The sequence below is a fragment of the Typopeltis vanoorti genome, chromosome 26 (genome assembly GCF_054136105.1).
Source record: "Typopeltis vanoorti isolate ZY-2024b chromosome 26, IOZ_Tvanoo_1.0, whole genome shotgun sequence".
In the NCBI taxonomy this organism is placed as follows: Eukaryota; Metazoa; Arthropoda; class Arachnida; order Uropygi; family Thelyphonidae; genus Typopeltis; species Typopeltis vanoorti.
Genome location: NC_143574.1, coordinates 1,448,993 through 1,467,932, shown reverse-complemented (window position 1 = coordinate 1,467,932; position 18,940 = coordinate 1,448,993). Strand labels below are relative to the sequence as shown.

The 18,940-nt window shown below is 36.9% G+C and overlaps 1 protein-coding gene across 1 annotated transcript in view; it reads right to left on the bottom strand.

Annotated features, from left to right (window-relative positions):
* Positions 1 to 311: 311 nt before the first annotated feature.
* Positions 312 to 18,940, bottom strand: part of LOC150092266 (prolyl 3-hydroxylase 2-like) — a 131,374-nt gene continuing 112,745 nt past the window's right edge. Inside the window, exons 11-12 of the mRNA XM_090414922.1 lie at positions 18,563 to 18,635; positions 312 to 2,321 (exon numbers count right to left, since the gene is read on the bottom strand). Coding sequence (XP_090271048.1) covers positions 1,938 to 2,321; positions 18,563 to 18,635 — 457 coding nt within the window. The 3' untranslated portion in view covers positions 312 to 1,937. The remainder of the gene's footprint in view (positions 2,322 to 18,562; positions 18,636 to 18,940) is intronic.

The following is an 18,940-nucleotide window of genomic DNA, read 5'->3' as shown; positions in this document are numbered from 1 at the left end:
TGCACAAAGGAAGAATAAAAAAGCTGCAACTTGTGTTGGATTACAACCATGTAATCCTCTTGTCTTCGTATGTTGTACCCAGAAAGAGAGGCAAGAAGTATTATAAAAAGATTTTCTTTCATCTCTTAGACCTGGCACTGTGGAACGCTTTCGTGCTTTACCAAAAATCTAGCGGTAAGATGGATTTACTTGATTTTCGCCTCAAAGTAATAGAACTCTCCATTGAAAAATATAAAATTACAAGCATTTCAAAAAGCGTATGTCCATCAAATATCTCAAAACCACTGAGATTATCTGCATGACATTTTCCATCTTTCATACCACCAACAGAAAAGAAAGAAAATCCAACTCGCCAGTGTTTCCTCTGCTCAAGAAAAAGGAATGAACACAATAAAAGGGTTTGCAAAGAAACAAGATATATGTGTACTGATTGTGACGTTCCTCTTTGTGTCATCCCGTGTTTTAGAATTTACCACACAGTGGTAAATTTTGACTAAAATATTATTATTTTCAAGATTTTTTGTTGCCCGAGTTAACTCGGTTTAGCGAAGTAGATGCAGTTTAGTTAACCTTTTTTTGCAAAAAGAGACTTTTTTTTTGTGTTTTTTTCCAAGATTTGTTAATGTTCTTTTGTGTATAAAGAAAATAAAGAATAAAAAAATTGGTGGAAAAACGACCGCTTTCTGATTTTTAATTAGTGCGTTAAGGGGTGTTAGCAGTAAGAGTATATTATTTCTTTGCAGTTATAATTTGTTAAAATGCTTAGTGCAGAAATGAAATTTTAAAATGTAGAGTTGTAAACTTTTTTTTTTTTCAACTAAACACATTTGACAAAATATCTATATATTACTTAGTCTTATTTCAGTATTTTTAATTCAAAATGATCTAAACAGTTTAAAAAATTACAATAGACTATTCTTAATAAGAGACAAACCAAATATTCTAATAGCAAGGTATAATATATCCACATGGAACTGATGTTCTTTAGGTTTTGCAATTTTTTGTGTTTCGCATTAATATAAAAAATATGCAAACATTAATTTCACTTTAATAATCTTTTACAGCAAAATCTAGTAAAATTAAACCTTATCATTTCCACAGTAAAAGATACAACTTAACTACTAATACATACCTATTCAACATTGCTATTAACTATCAATGTAGAAACTACATTAAAAAATAATTGGCTCACATACTAAACACATAAAAGTAATCAAAGTGCTCTATACACACACACACACTATAAACATCTTGTCAGAAAAAAATATTATATATCACAATATAAAAAGAATCCTATAACAAGTTATAAAAAATGAAAACATTAGCACCACTTGCAACATAAACATAACGTAAAATCCAACACCAATTTGTTTGTGTCTCACAGATAATATCTTCTAAATGATTTTTTTTCCCCTTTTAAGGAAACCATAAATATTTACATGTTTATACATTTAATCCTCTTTTCTTTCTATAAAGCATGTGGCAGTTTAATGAATTACACACACACATTAAAAATTAGCTTTTTCTCTGTTTCACAGAGAAAATCATTATAATTCAGAATTATAGGAATGTAATCTTGAAATGCCTCTGATAATACTTACTGAGAAACAGATAAAAGGTTATTTATGACAAAAATATTTCATATTTACAAAAGCAAATCAATTCACAGTATTTGTGGTGATTAATTGAATCATATTTACTAATATATAATGCTTTTGTTTTGTTTGACTAAAAGTATACCAAATGGAATTTTTTTTAGGTATTCTTCATCTAGTTAAATAAAATCAAATTTAAGAGGTCATATTATTGACAACTGGCAATATTACTGGCATTTGAGAAGTCACATTATTGGCAGTGAATTTTTTGAAATTCTACACAAAACAGTTAAGACTAGAAAAGCAGTTAATAAACATTCTTCCAAAATATTTATCATTAAATCATAATTCATCAGTATATTTTTGATCATTTTCAGAGCCACTTTTATGCTGAACACCATATTTATTTAAAACATCATCATTATTTGAACTAGTCCTCACAACGTTTGCTTTTTCAGGGTCATTTTTTGCATTTTCTAGAGAATTATGGTTAACAGATGATGAGATAGATTTATAAGAATAATCTCTTCTTGATTTAAGTTTCTGTACAATTTCGTTAAGCGAATTTTTTGCAATATCCCTTTCTCGTTCTTTGTATTTTGAATCAAGAGTATACCACATGGCCAAGGCACATCTGCGTCCTCTTCTCACAGCTTTAACTCCATGAAGATTCTCTTTTCCTGCTGAGAATGCAACCATACGACCACATTTTGGCTTTAAAGAAGCCTGAATAAAGATCACATAATGAAAAAATATGATTACATTCCATACCAAGAAATTTCTCTTATATTATTATTTATTATTATTATTATTATTATTATTATGCAGGCTCCTCCATGGAGTCAAGGACTCACTTAATAAGGTCTCTTCCAGGCTAAACAATGCCAAAAAACTATGATACTATACCATACCTATTACCATTTCTTAAAAACATTCCCTGAAAATGCATTCACAACATCCGGTGATAGCCCATTCCACGAGAAAAACCTGTTCCTCATATACTTCCTAACCACACACTTAGTTGTTAGGAACACTCCTGAGTTCACCCATCATAAGTTGTGAAATTTCATTTGTGCCTAAGATTTTGTTACCAATTTCTATGATTCTGTCATATCTGTCCATGAATTTTCTAACTTCTGTCTATTACTCAAATTTTGATGAAAATATTCTTCCTTCAGTCTGTCCTGATTGCACACATTTCACATACCATCTTCACTACATTATCTCTTTATCTCCTCTAAATTCAGGTGACCATATATGAGTACAGTAGTCAATATGTTGTTTTATCAAAGTGTTGTATTGTACAGGAGAGGAATAATGGCACTAGGTTGTGTGAGTTAAACATCAGAAAAACATAAGAAACATAAAAAAACACAAGAAAGAAAAATAGTTAAACATAAGAAAATTTTGTAATTAAATGTGTGCTGATAATTGTCTAAATTGTAGAGATTAAGTATTACTGTGAGATATTTCAGTGTGGAATGTAGTGCTTGGATAGGCAATATTATCATAAATTCATTGGTTTTATTAGTAGACTGATACAACATGGCAGTGAAAGGCAAATTATTGCATAGGTCTGTGTGGAAGACAAAGTAAACAGTATGGATTTCTCAAAAATGGTACAGTGCTGTGAATACAGTATGTATGTATGTATGTATGTATGCATGGGAAGATATCACAGATATTTATATAGAGAGGCTGAATAAGAGAAAAGAATGAGTGTGGGTATGTAGGAAATGTGATATTTTGATGGACTATGAGGCTTGCCTTAAATATGAGTTTCAATAGTGTAAATATGAGTAGGGAATGTGACATTGTAATTGACATGACAATTGAACATTTGTGAAAGTTCAGAGAGAGCATGTATATGGAAGTGAGAGAGCGAGGAAAAAAGTTCCATTGATGAAACTAATGATAAAGTGGGCAATAATGATGTTGAAAAACAGAGTGCAGTTAAAGGTAAGGTGGTGAGAGGGGGATTGACAGAAAACAAGTGTGTGTGACTGGCAATAAAGTAGCGAGAGTGAATGATAGTGAAAAAAGAACAAGATTTGAGTTGGTGAAGATGAGGCAGATGGAGTTGGATTCTGAATATATAGAGATATGAGTAATTAATATTTACTTCAGAATCCAACATGATCTTCCATCACATAAGCTAGACTTGTAATTATTATTTAATGTAAATCACTTGTTTATAAATGGATATTCATGTAACTACCTTTAAGTTCTATTAATAGTTAATTAATTAATCAAGGATATATAATAATAGTGAAAAGACTCTGTATTAAAATATTAAGTTTGTTTTATTTATAGATATGTTAATATTATAAGAATTTGTATTCAACATTTTAACTGCGTATTAATTGAAATGTAAATATTACTTATCTGTTCCTGTTTGTAGAAGTATAATGTTGTGCAATGTCTCAGTTTTATTATATTTTGTTTTGGTTGTCATGGAGACGTATGTAAGATAGCTAGCGCGAGTTTAGAACAGAGCATGGCAGATTGAAAGGCTGGAAAGGATTTTAGTAGAAGTAGAGCACAAGAATAATTTCGGCGGGAAGAAGGGATATATATAAGCGAAGAACGGAGAAAACGATTCATTCAGAGAATCAGAGTGAGATAACAGCGAGTCAGTCAAGTAGCTCGCTAAGGTCTACTAGTCGAGGAGCGAGTTAGCTAGTAAGTTGCAGAACAACAAATAAAGCAACGAAAGATAGCAAAGTAGCAGCTGGATGACTAGCGATAATTTAGTTGGGATTTTGACTCAAGACCGACCTTTCAGGGACACACAGAAATTTGAAGAATAGCACGGAGCAACTAAGAGAATAAGTAGAGGCAGCAAAGTTAAATTTAAACGATAGCTGTGCTAAGAGATATAGTGCCTGAAAGATTAATTAAATGCTGGAAGAATAGGCAACCGTGCATAAAAACTTGAAGTTAAAGAATTACTGCGTGTTACCTTAGTTCATGAGTTATTGGTAGAATACTGAATTGGTCAAGTGATGTCAAAGATAGTACAAGCGTTTTGCTCCGAGCAAGAACCTTTAACTATGTGAATTGCGACCATTAATTTATTCAGTTATTACTAAGAGGATTTGATTTGTTTTTAATGAGTGCTGTTAATTGTTTTAAGTGAATACAGTTATAAAAAGGTATCTGTACATAAGTAGATGAACAAAGAAATTTACCGGTAAGAATTAACGAATTTTGTTACTCCTATGTGGAGATATGTGTATGTGCTTCTTCCTAAAATATCCCTACATTAACAGTAACTTTTGCGGAGAATAGTTGAAGTGTGGATTTAAGAGTGTATACTTGTGAAGAAGTGTTGCCGCCCTTGTATTGTATTTGAAACTTAAGTAACTATAAGATATTAATGTAGTTGGTTACTAAGGAACTTATGACATTGAACTTTTTCAAATGGTTAATTGAATTTTATGAAAGCTGTATTTCAGACAACAGATTAACCATTGCCTAAAATTATATGACTATATTACCAGATGAGCTGAAATGTTTGTAATACCTTATTCAGTGATTTAAACTAAAGTGTATAATTTGTAAGCCTATATTAAATGTTTGTTTTGTTGATCTAAAGTTGTACTTTGCCTGAATCTCTTTTACTGCACCGTTCATAAAATAATCGAACCAAAGTGGGTGAATAAAATAAGTTAAATAAACTCGGCCTGTATACATAATAACAACACATAAAAAGGAAATAGTTGAGAGTTGGTTTTACTTTAATTCTTTGACTAATTTAGATATAGAGTGGCGCAGTCAATAAATACAAATTTTCTCTATATTTGGATTAGAAAGCAACTAGCAACTTTTTTTTTTTTTTGTTTAAGAACACCATAGTGACAAATTGACGGATCCAAAGTATAGGTTAAGACGAAATGGATCCAACAATGGGAAGTGAAATGAAAAGAGTGAAGACAAAAAAAAAAAGAAAAAAAAAAAAAAAAAAAAGATGTTGGTATAAAAAAGTTCCGAAAGACCCACAATTGGTGTTGTATGGCAATCTGATTATTAGAGGTTTGGTAAATGACGAGATACAAGGTTTGTTTTCTGGGAGGTAAACTAAACAGAGTGATTTAGATGCTGGGTATGAGGAGTAAGCAAACAAAGGAGTTGCTAGTGGTAGTAGGGACAAATGACTTGTCTGGGAACAAGGAGAATATAAGATTGGATATCAGGAGGATGTTGAGAAGGATAAAATATAATAGTGCGATAGGTAAGATAGTCAAGTGTGTTGCCCAGGTATGACAGTGATAAGAAGACACAGAGAGCATGAATTATCGATCATATGTTAGCAGAGTTGTGTGAAGAGAAAGGAGTGCAGTTTATCAATGTTTGGAATGAGTTTGAAGGAAGAATTGAACTGTATAAGAGTGACACTGCATCTGAATGGTTTTGGTTTTAGTCATTTGGAGAGACTACTACTGAAAGGGAGAATAATGAGTGCAGAGAATAAATCTGAGTGAGTAAGAAGCGATGTGAAAGAGCAGGAGAGTAAGGACGGAGAAACTGAAGTAGGGCTTATGAATGAAGAAGTGGGTAGCATGAGTAGAGAATGAAAGAACAGGTCTGCAAGACAAGCAGAGAAATGGGGAAACTCAGGGTGGACAGGGAAACACAGCATGAGAAAGATTGATACTCCAAGAGGATGTGAAAATGTAGACAAAAAGGGAGAAGAATGACCTGGGGCAAATGTGATAAACTGGGAAAACATTTGGATTTGAAGAAGGTTCTGAGATTAATAAGGAGAAAAAGAAATGGCTCGAGGAAAGTATAAAGAAGTCACATCTAATAAGTGGTATTAGTGCAACTTGTTATGGATCCAGAAATGAGCTCTTGTGTTTACAAATGATACAAGTATCAGAAACAAGGGAAATCAAATGGTTGCAATGACTGAGTTTAGTTCACCCAAAAATTGTTGGAATAAGTAAGGCATGGTTGGATGAAGATGACAGGATCATTCTCATCCAACATCCTGACAGGAATAGAGATGGAAGGATATGATGTATTTCGTGCAGATAGAAAGCGTAAAAAGGGAGGTGGAGTACTGCTAATGATAGAGAGTTATGTCTATGCAAGAGGGAAAAGAGCAGTTGGAGTCTGGTTAAACAACGATAGTGGAGTGAATGTGTGCAGAAAGTGTAAAGAATGTGAGGATTTAAAGAGTGTTTCAGGTCGTGAGAGTGATATCGTCGTTGAAAGTGAGAATCTAGTAAATAGTGATATGCGAGGTATGAATAGTGATATTTGCGAGGTAGTACCAGATAGCTGTGAGAGTGGCGTTGAAAGTGAGAATGAAGGTAAACATACAGAACGAATGAATGAATTATCGGAGAATAAAAATGATGAGACTGATGCAATGAGTGAGATCGCTCGGTTACGCAAATCGGCAGCTGGAGCATTGGCAAAAATCTTTACCGAGCGTACCGACTGATAAACGGCAAAAGTATGATAGAAAAAATAAGAGTATGATAGTGAGTGTAAACAAAATGGAAGAGCGAGTGTTGTATGAAGATTCCTTAGTAAGAGGTGTGTTAGTTGAGAGTTTAACAAAATCGTACCAACCTGGTGCAAACGTTAAGGATGTAAGCGAGTCAATTAGAATGCAAAAGCAGCAGGTGAAAGAATTGATAGTGGTAGCAGGTACAAATGATTTGAAAGGAGACAAAATGGCTATGAGTGAGGATGTGAAGGAATTGCTTGAGGTAGCAAAAGAGAAGAGTGAGAGAGTTAGGATACCGAGTCTGTTGCTGCAGTATGACAGTGAAGATTATAGAAGGATTGCATAATTACAAATGGCTTTATGCGTGAATTATGCAGGACGAGTGGTGTGGAATTTGTGGATGTGTGGCGTGAGTTCGATGGGCGAAAGGATTTATATAAGATGGATGGTTTACATTTGAATGGATTTGGTGTATGGAGACTTGAAAAGGTGTCGAATGTAGTGGAAGTGGATGTGCAGAATCAGGGAAACTAGAGTTATTAAGGAGGAGGGAGGAGAAGTAGATATGCAGACTTTAGGAAGACAGTTGAGTGTATGAATGTTTGTAATATGCCCAAGCGAGTAGGAAAGACTACGAATCAGAATGGGATAGTTAGTATAAGGCATCAAAATAGGAATAGGACAAATGGGCTTCTGCAATTCATGTATACTAATGCCAGAAGTATTAGGAACAAGAAGGAAGAATTTTTGACCTTGGTTGGCACTTCCAGGCCACAGGTTATTGGCATTAGTGAAACATGGCTGACAGAAGATGATATAGCTAGTGGGATTGAATGTGAGGGGTATAGTGTGTTCAGGAGTGACAGGGAAAATAAAATGGGGCGAGGAGTGTTATTGATGATAGCTGATGAGCTACAGCCAAGGAGAATAGAAGTGGAACTGCAGGATAGAGAAAAGAGCACATTTGAGGCTATTTAGTGTGAGATTGAAACTAGCAGAACAAAATATACAGTTGGGTGCTGCTATAGACCAGGTGATGGAATAGATGGTGGAGATAGTTTGCATAAGAAAATAGAAGAAATGAGTGGAAGGAGGGTAATTATTATGGAGGATTTCAATTATGGTAACATTGACTGGAAGGAGGAGAGGGCACATGGGAGGAAGGAATTGGATTTTATGCGATTAATAAGGGACAACTATCTGCGACAGAATGTAATGGAAAATACTAGAGGTCAGAGAGTGCTTGACCTAGTAATTGCACCTGAGAATTTGGCTGTAACGAATATGACCACATTGCCACCAACTGGTGAGAGTGATCATAGGGTCTTGACTTGGGAGGTGGCTAAAGGTATTTGCAATTTACAATTAAGGCAGGGTACATGTGGAATTATCGGGCTGGTAAGTATGACAAGCTTAGGAGTTGGATTGGTTCAGTGCCATGGCATGTAAACCTACAAGGGCTAGATGTTGATAGTGCATGGAAGGTGGTTAGGAAGTGTTTGCATGAGACAATGGCTGACTGTATACCTAGAGTCCGAATAATAAATCAAGCAGGGGTTAAATGGATGAATAACACCATTAAGCTTGAGCTGCAAAAAAAGAAACAACTATGGAGAAGTTGTTTCTTTTTGAGATATTGATATAGTTGAATTACTGAGTGAGCACTTTGCAAGAATATATCATCCAGGTGGTGACATTGCAGGAATGAATGAACCAATAGATTATATGGGAATTGTCGTGAATGAAGTGGAGGTGAGTAGTCTATTACAAAACCTCAATGTCAATACATCTGTGGGATTGGATGGTATACCAGCTCGTGTCGTACATGAAACAGCTAAAGAATTGTCAGTGCCCTTGACCATTTTGTTTAATTTGAGTCTCGGGTCTGGGTTAGTCCTAAGGGGGTGGAAAGAGGGGAAAATAGTTCCACTGCATAAAAGGAAGTTCCAAGACTGCTGTTGTAAATTACCGACCGATTAGCATATTATTATTATTATTATTCAGGCCCCCAAGGAGTCAAAAGACTCATCGAGGGAGGTCCTTCCTAAGACATAAAGTCTGTCAAGACTCATTGAGGGGAGGTCCCCCCTGAGAAACACAAAGTCTATCATACCACTCTTTAAACTCACTGACCATTCTCGCTCCCACCACTCCATCAGGCAATGCATTCCACGGCTCAACCACCCTCCACACAAAGAAACCACTCCTTACCCTCTTGCTCACAGTTTCCTTTCGTAACTTCCAGGGATGGCCTCTTGTCATCACTCCTTCCCGCTGTTCAACCAAGCGAAAGAACTCCCCAGTGTCAACCTGTAACCACCTCTCAACAGTTTAAAAGTCTCAATCATATCACCTTTCCTTCTTCTATCCACCAAACTCTGCAGTCCACATTCTCTCAGCCGATCCTCATAACTATCCTTGTACAGTCCTGAAACCATCTTTGTATCCTTTCCACAGTTAATTTATCCCCTTCAAATCCTGGGGACCAAATCTGAGAACAATAGTCCAAGTGTGGTCTGATCAGAGACTTATACAACGGAATGATAACCCTCTTATCTCTGCAGGTCAGTGTCCTTCTCATAATAGCAGCAATCCTCTGTGTTACCTTCACCACCTTTGCAATATGTCCCCTAAACTTCAGGTTTCTATCAATCATCAACCCCAGATCTCTTGTCTCCCCTACTTCCTCCAGTATAACTCCTCCCATAGAGTATGCAGCATCCCATCGATGTTTCCCAAACCTCAAGACCTTACATTTTGCTGCATTAAACTGACACCCCCATTCATTTGCCCATCTATCTAGCTTATTTAAATCCTCTTGCAGGGCTACCACATCTGCACTATTACTAATAATCCTTCCCAGCTTTGCATCATCCGCAAACAACTGAATATCCCCCTGCAATCCACTGGCTATGTCATTGATATAAAGATTAAACAATATAGGTCCTAGTACTGAGCCCTGTGGGACCCCACTTGTAACCCTCTGCCTCCTGGAAACTACTCCACCATACACAACTCTCTGATACCTATCAGACAGCCAATCCTGAATCCAGTTGACCAATCTGACATCCAGACCCATGTGATGCAACTTAAATATCAGCTTATCATGTGGCATCCTGTCAAATGCCTTCGCCAAGTCTAAGAAAATTGCAGTATATGCCTTTCCCTCATCTAATGTTCTTGTAACTTTATTATAAAAGGCTAGCATATTGCTAAAACAAGAGCGTCCTTTCACAAATCCATGTTGATTCTCACAGATAACATTACCCTCATCTGCCCAATGCTGTATACGGTCCCTCACTACTTTCTCCAAGATCTTAACAACTAATGATGACATACAGACTGGCCTATAATTAGACACTTCCAGTCTGTTACCACCCTTATGCAATGGCACTATCTTACCTTCCTTCCATTCTCTGGGCACCTTTGCCAAAGCCAGACTTTCATTGAAAAGCCACGTTAAAGGCACTGTCAATTCCCTAGCACATTCTCAAAACTCGTGGTGAAATACCATCCAGTCCCACAGCTTTACTGACATCCAGAGTACTCAGTATCTGAAACACACTCTCCTCCTGTACCTCCACACCTCGAACCAGTCCTATCCCTCTAGCATTAAAACTGACTCCTCTAGGATGAAATACTCCAATAAAGTGTTCATTGAACAATTCCACTATGTCCTCTGCATCAGTCACTCTATTCCCATTTTTATCCCACAATATCATTCTTCCACAGTCATTTCTCCTCCTACTGGCCACATAGCTAAAAAATTCCCTACGATTTTCTTTGGATCTTAGGGCCAATCTCCTCTCATATTCCAGTTTCGCTTTTCTTACCACACTAGTCACTCTTCTGGCCTGTGTCTTATATTCCTCATGCATCTCTTCACCTGTCTCCTTATATCTCTTCCATAGCCTCTTTTTCACATGCAATTCCTGTTTAATATTGTTTGTCATCCACTTTACTCTAAATTGCGTCCTCTTCTTCACTCGTGGTATACAACTTACCATTGCTGATAACAAATATTCTTTCACAATTTCCCACGCATTAGTGATATCCCGGCTTTCCAATTCCTCCCTCCATGAAACTTCCCAAAGTTGACGTCTAAGACTATTATAATCACCTGCCTTATAATTCCACATAAGTTCCCGTCTCTTTGATACTCCTGCATGTCTATTCATTTTCCAAGTCAACACCATATGGTCACTCTCTCCAACTGGTGGGAGAGACGTCAACTCAGTTATTATCAACTCTTCTGATGCTAGAACCAAATCCAAAACTTTTGAACCTCTTGTTCCCTCTGTTACATGTTGCCTAAGACATTTGTCCCTCAAGAATTCTAGAAATTCCATTCCCCTATTGCTACATGCATCTTCTCTCCAATTTATACTACTGAAGTTAAAATCTCCCATAACAATCATTCTTCTTGCACTTGCCAAACTTAGCTGTCTAAACATCTCCTGGTCCCCATCCTCTGTGCTCCTGGGTCTGTAGCAACACCCCACTAAATATCCTGTCTTGTCTACCTCTACCTCACACCATACGCTCTCAAAATCATTTGTCTCACTTCCTTCCAAATTCTCCACTCTTAGAGGACACAGGTCATCACTTATCATAAGCAGTACCCCACCACCACGCTTTCCCCTCCTATCCTGACGAAAAATGCTATACCCAGCGACTTCTATTCCTGTTGTTATATCCCCTTCTGTCAACCACGTCTCAGTGATCGCAATAATTTTTGGCCAGGCTGATGCTATCTGCGCTACCAATTCCTCTCCCTTATTCCAGATACTCCTGGCATTAGTATAAAGCATATAAATGCCATTGTTTCTATACCCAGCATTATCCCTTCTAGACTCCACTGGGCTCAGTGTTACCTGACATTGTCTCCCTTCTCCCAAGTATCCATTCCCACAAGAGGCCACCCCTGCTATCATCCTCCCTGGGACACACTGACTCATTCAGAACAGCAATCTCTCCAGATGCCTACGTCCTTCCTCATTCAAATGTAAACGGTCTCTCGCATACAGTTCCTCTCTTTCCTCAAACGCACTCCAAGCATCCACATATACCAGTCCTCTCTTGTCACACATTCTCGCTATTATGCCATTCAATATCACCGCTCTTCTGCTCAGCTCATTATTATCATACCTAGGCAACACGCACACTATTTTTCCTCTCTCTGTCTTCTTCCGTACAGTCTCAAGCAAAAATCTCATATCTCTCGCTGCCTGACTTACATTACCACTCAAGTCATTCGTTCCTACCATCACAATCATCTCATCCACCCTTTCACCTCTCTTAATTGCCATAGCCACCCTTTCTATTGTTCCTCCTGGCAAACACTCCTCACGCATCCTATCTTGAACACCACGGATCATTGAGTCACCATACATTATACCTCTTACCATTCCCTCGCTCCTATTGTTTCCATTCTCTCCTCTTCTTTCATTCCCATACCTCTCTCTTCTACTGTTTCCATTCTCTCCTCTTCTAGCACTCCCATACATCTCTCTCATTCCCTCTCTCCTACTGTTTCCATTTTCTCCACTTCTAGCACTTCCATATCTCTCTCTCATTCCATCTCTCCTACTGTTTCCATCCTCTCGTCTGCTAGCATTCCCATACCTCTCTCTCATTCCCTCTCTTCTACTGTTTCCATTCTCTCCTCTTCTAGCACCCCCACACCTCTCATTCATACTCCCTAAATTCTCTCTCGCTCCTACTCTGATTCGCCTTGCATTTATCTCTTCCATTCTCCTAATCTTATCTTTCATACTTCTGCTCTCATTCACAAGACATTCCACCTCCTCTTTCAACTCATCTATCTCCCTCTGCAGGTCAGTCACTCTTAATCTAAATTCACTCTCCCAAACAAAACCATCTCCTAAACTTTCACAGTCACTCACACCTTCCACACTATCAACTATTATTTTCTCATTCTCTCCTATCACACTACTTGTCTTCCTACATTCATTCCCCGTTCCTGGAGCAACAAAGTCGGATATCGATATATCTAATGTACTTATTTCCTCCAACTGCCTGCATTTTGCACACATACGCTCTCCACTCTCTTTAACAAGCCACATATGTAATTCCCGAGACGCATACATGCCGCAAGTACTGCATGCCACAAAGTCCCTTATGATATTGCTAATAATTGAGTTCTTAAATGGCAGAGGACTTGGCGTTACGCCACTTGTGACTGCTGCTGAATCCACCATCATTCCTTACTGCCGAGTAGTGTAATCTTTAATAATTATTCAATTAATAAATAAGAGGAAAAAAAAGTACAAACATCAGAACATTTAAGTACTAAATATAATTAAATAAAATGAAATATAACTAAATACAGTAACTTAGCTTCGTTTTGTCTTCCACCGTTACGCGTTCGATTCCGACGGTACCAAAATATATTATATCGCGACAGCAACTAACTTCCAAAAAACAACTACTGAAGTACACTCGTATTCAGAGAAACAATTTAGCACTCAAAAACGTAGTAAAACGGGGAAAAAAGCGGACTATTCACCGATTAAAAATCACTTTCTTCTGCACAGCTCAAATTCACCGCCACGTGCTCATTGTAAGCAAACCAGTGCTCTTTGTAAGCAAACAAAGTTTGCACGTGAAGTAACTTCACAACTGGGTACTTGTACATAAAGGCTAATGACTACTTGCATTATCCGGAATATCAGGAATCGTTGTCAAGGTCTTGGAGAAATTAGTCAAGAGAAAAACACAGGATTGGATAGATGAAAATGGGATACTGTATGGGGGATAACATGGTTTTGTGAAGGGTAGACGCAAAAGTGGCTTAATCAGCTCATCAAATCACATGGTTGCTGAAAAATACTTTAACAAGCAGAGACAAACAAGTTATTGTTCCTCTGTATCGAGCCTTGATAAGACCCAGAGACGAGTGACCAAGATGACAGCAGGTCTATGGAATGAACCTTATGAGAACAGGTTAGGTTGAAGATTTGTGGGTTGCAAAAATTGGTTGATAGATGGAAAAGGAATGATATGATTGAGACATTCAAATTACTGAAGGGTTTCTATAAGATTAATCCTGAATATATTTTTGAGAATAGGACTGGTGGTGGGTGGACTAGGGGTCATACATGGAAGTTGGGCAAGAATGTGGTTAGCAAGGGTGTTAGAGTTAGGTTTTTTACTTGGAGAGTGGTGAATGAGTGGAATAAGCTGCCAGAGTCTGTTGTGGGTGCTATGACTGTGAATGAGTTCAAGGCGAGGTATGATAGATACTGTGTGAATGTCGAATAGTTGTTCTTGACATGATGTTAGGGCCTCCCTCGATGAGTCTGTCGACTCCTTGGAGTTGCCCGAAATAATAATAATAATAAAAATAGTGGTAGTGTCTTTGAGGCACTATGGTGTGAGATAGAGGTAAATAAAATGAAATACTTAGTCGGATGTTGCTATAGACCTAGTAATGTGTAGGCTATTGAAGAACACACTAACAAGTAAAGATAAAGTTGTTGCTATTCCTCTTTATAAGTCCTTGATTCATCCACAGACAGACAGACAGTTACAGTTTAGAGGGCATATTGCTAAGGTAGTGCATAAGAATACTTGGCTGTTGAAGAACACACTAACAAGTAGAGATAAGGAAGTTGTTATTCTTCTTTATAAGGGCTTGATACATCTAAATCTGGATTATTGTGCTCAGGTCTGGTCCCCTGGGTTTCTTGGGGATGAGGAAGTAATGGAGAAGATTCAGAGGCGAGCATCCAAGATGATGAGTGGTCTGTGGAATGTTCCCTTGAGGGTGTGTGGGTTGCAGAAGTTGGTTGATAGGAGAAAAAGAGGGAATATGATAGAAACATTTATGTTGCTTAAAGGATTTTAGAGAATTGATGCAGGGGAAATGTTTCAGCACTTGGCTAGAGGGAAGGGCAGAACAAGAGGTCATCCCTGGAAGTTGAATAAAGGTGTGGTTAGTAGGGGTGTGAGGACTAGATATTTTGCTTGAAGAGTTACGAAGTAGTGGAATGAGTTAAGAGTCAATTATGAGTGCTTTGTCTGTTAATGGGTTCAAGGAGAGGTACAACAAATCTCTCTTTGAACCCATTAACAGATCAGTGTAGATCAGCGTTCTTCAACCTTTTTACACCTGCGGACCGGGGAAAATAGGAGAAATATTTCGCCGACTGGCTGACAGCTAAGACAGAAACATAAACCAATGTACAGTAGATAGTATTTTATTTATTAAATCCAATGTTATAAAATTACAATTTTTAGCTAGTGCGACATCTGCTGCTGCTTAGAGGTTAGAAAATTTGATATACGTAGCTGGAGTGTTGTTTCTGAGAGACGAAGCGCTGCAATAACATCCATTCAATTTCTCTGTTTGGTTTTTATTACTGACATGGCTGAAAATGTCTTTTCACACAAATAGGAAGTCGAAAAAACGACCAACAATTTGATAGCTTTATAACTCAGAGATGGATATTCTTTTTCGAGTGATATCCAAAATTGAGACAATGATTACATTTTATGTCTGTACACCAGAGTGACATCAGAAGACAATTCGATCAGCTTTCTTTTTCATGAAGATCAAGTGAGCGTGATTTTATATCTTCCAAGAAGGGATTATTAATCCAGAGGTTACTTTTATGAGGATCCTCATTTTCAGGGAAATAATTATTAGAGTTTTCAGCTAACACCCTTAAATGTTGACTTATTATGCTGATTATGACTTTCTTGTTGACATCAGCAGCAATCAAAAATTCTTCCAAAAGTGGGAACATTTCTATATCTTCCTCTTGTATGCAACTATCCCAAAGAGCCAGCTTCTTTTTGAATGCATCCATTTTATTTCTCAGTGTAAAAATAATTGCACAAGATCCCTGAAGAGAAATATTAAGTTCATTAAGAAGACTAAATATATCTGCCATATATGCAAGCTTAGTCATCCATTCCTCATTCAACAAAGGCTCTACTAGGTCAGATTTTCGCTCTCGCAGAAACTGCTTTACCTCTTCCCTCAGTCCGAAAAGGCATGCAAGAACCCTTCCTCTCGATAACTACCTCACTTTTGATGGAGAAGGAGATGTTGGTGGTGTGAGTCCATATTCTCACACAGTGTCGTGAACATCCTGGAGTTCATAGTTCGACTACAAATTTCATTAATGATCTTCACCACATCATTCATCACAGTGTTTAGTTCAGTAGAAAGCTTCTTTGCAGCTAGGTGCTCCCAGTGGATCATACAGTGAATGGACAAAACTTCTGGGTGCGCAACTTCTTTTATTTTCACAACTACTCCTGAGCAACATCCAGTCATGCTTGCAGCACTGTCCATATACACCCTGATGCATTTGCCCCAGTCTAAACCCTGCACTTGAAAATACCCGTCAAGAGCATTAAATATCTCTGAACTAGTGGTCCGTCCAGGTAAGTTAAGGCAACAAAGAAGTTCTTCCCTTAAGTCTTCATCTTCACTATATCTCACGAAACAAAGTAGGATAATATGGTTACTCACGTCAGTTGCTTCATCAAGTTGAATTGCAAAACTTCTCGATTTCTTTATCCCTTCTACAATTTGCTTTTCAATATTGGTGGCCATATCAATAATTCTCCTCTGAATGGTGGAGTCCGAAAGTGATATAGCCTCCAGTTTTTTAGTGGCTTGAGGACCCAAAATTTCTCGTATGACATCTAAGATGCAAGGCTTTACTAACTCCTCACCAACAGTAAATGGTTTTTTCATTTTAGCTATTCGAAGAGCAACTAAATAAGATGCTCGAAGCAGCGACTTGTCACTAGTCATCATCATTTTCATTTCACTTTTCTGACTTTTCATCTGGTCACGTAATCTTTGAAAAAAGTTCAGTGGCTTACAATAAAATCTCTTATGCTTTGAATGCAAATGATGAGCAAGTTTGGAAGGTTTCATAGCATCATTTGACAGAATTTCAGAACATACTACACACAAAGGCTGTGGCTATAGTTCACTGCCAGGGGCTACAATGAAACCAAGCTTTAAATAGTCCTTGTCGAAACGCCTAACAAAGTTTCCTTTTCTTTTTTTGGTTTGTATTGCACATCCCAGTTTCAACATATTTATTTTTCTTTTTTTTTCTTCTAAACTTGAAGTACTAGTACTTGGCACACTTTCAGTGCCATCACTACTTTTTCTCCTGAATATTGTCCTTGCCTCTACTAAAGAAGGTTAAAAGGTTTTGCTGTTTGACTTTTTTTGTCTCCATTTTATAGGGTTTCAAATTTCACGAAAGAAATAACTTGTTTTCTGAAATACCACAACACAATATTAGAAAACAATACGAATGAGTGCGATAAAATAAGAATTTTTGCAATGTATCGTCGACAGGCGAGCTGATGCAATACTGGCATTTGATGGCCGCACACTTCACCTATACCTTGGGCGCTACATTGTCACGTGCAGTGTCCTGCAACAATGTCTCAGCGGCTACACGATTGGGGGGAAATTTTTGGTGGACTGCCAGGAAATTTCCGCGGACCACAGGTTGAAGAACAGGGGTATAGATAGTTTGGGTCTCCTGCGATGAGTCTTTGGACTCTATGGAGGTGCCTGTACAATAATAATAATAATAATTCATAGTAGCAGTACTTGAACATAAAAGCATGCATCAAACAAGTACTTAAAGATTAATTATACAAATTATTATGAAGATATAATATAACTAAACATCCTAAGAGCATGAAAGTTTGTGTGTTTTCATATAAGGAATTAAATGAAAATGAAAAAATCTAGTGCAATCTGTAATAATTTGTAATATAATATGTTAAGCATTAGCATACAGAAATGTTTATTTAATGTTAATCTGGTTTAAAAACAACAGTTTTCTCATTATAAATTTATTTAATAGTGTGAATACATGCATAATTTCTCTGAAGTTTTACTATAAAAAAAAGCGAGAACAAATTTCAACTTTAAATAATATTAAGACAAAAATAATTTAACATTATTTAAAGTTAGTTAGTTCATAACCTTTCTTGTAAAAGCAGTAAATATTTAATACAATGGCAAATTGCTATTGCCTTACAACAGAGGAATTTTTATTGCTTTTAAAAGGAAGGTTGGAGAGTGTCTGCAACCAATGGGATTTTGGTTTGTAACACACTTGCCATGGATGCCTGTTGTACAAGTACAACATGATTATATGGTAGACAACGTTCTTGTCCAATGCGAGACAAGTACCACCATTCCACTTATTAGAAGCCTGAAGTGACTTGCAAAAAGCATTTCTGGATTATCTAATCCTTAACTCATCCATAGTACTAAAAATGTAAAGTAGGCTTACAACTTTTCATAGGTGGAATTTACTTTAAAAAAAAGGCACAGATTTATAAATTTGAGCAGTTTAAATAAGTTATCAAAATTTAATAAAATGTTCACAAGTGATCTTTGCTACAGTAAAAAAAGGTACAAACAGTATTTTGAATTTTTAAATGAATTTTTAAAGAAGCTAAATTTTAAATACAATCTATAATAAAATACCTGAACTGTCTTTTTATCCTTAGCAAAAATAAATTCTCCCCCATCGAAGTCATTGTTAAGGTACACAATTGCACTGAAAGAAGAGAACGAAAACAGTTTATTGAAAACCTAGTATAACTGTTTAAAAATTTGTGTACGCACACATACAAAAATGTTATATTTTAGGGATCAAACTTTGTATATTACATTGATCATTATTCTCCAATTAGGAGTTGTATATTGCATCGGATGGCAGAGGTAGGGAGTCTTGTTTTCACACCTTCCTATTTCCTCTCTATTATATTAAAAGTAATATAATAGAGAGGTTGCTGTTCTCTGAAGGGTGGCATGGGAGATGAACATACCATCTTCAAAGCTCCATTCCTACATAAGGTATTA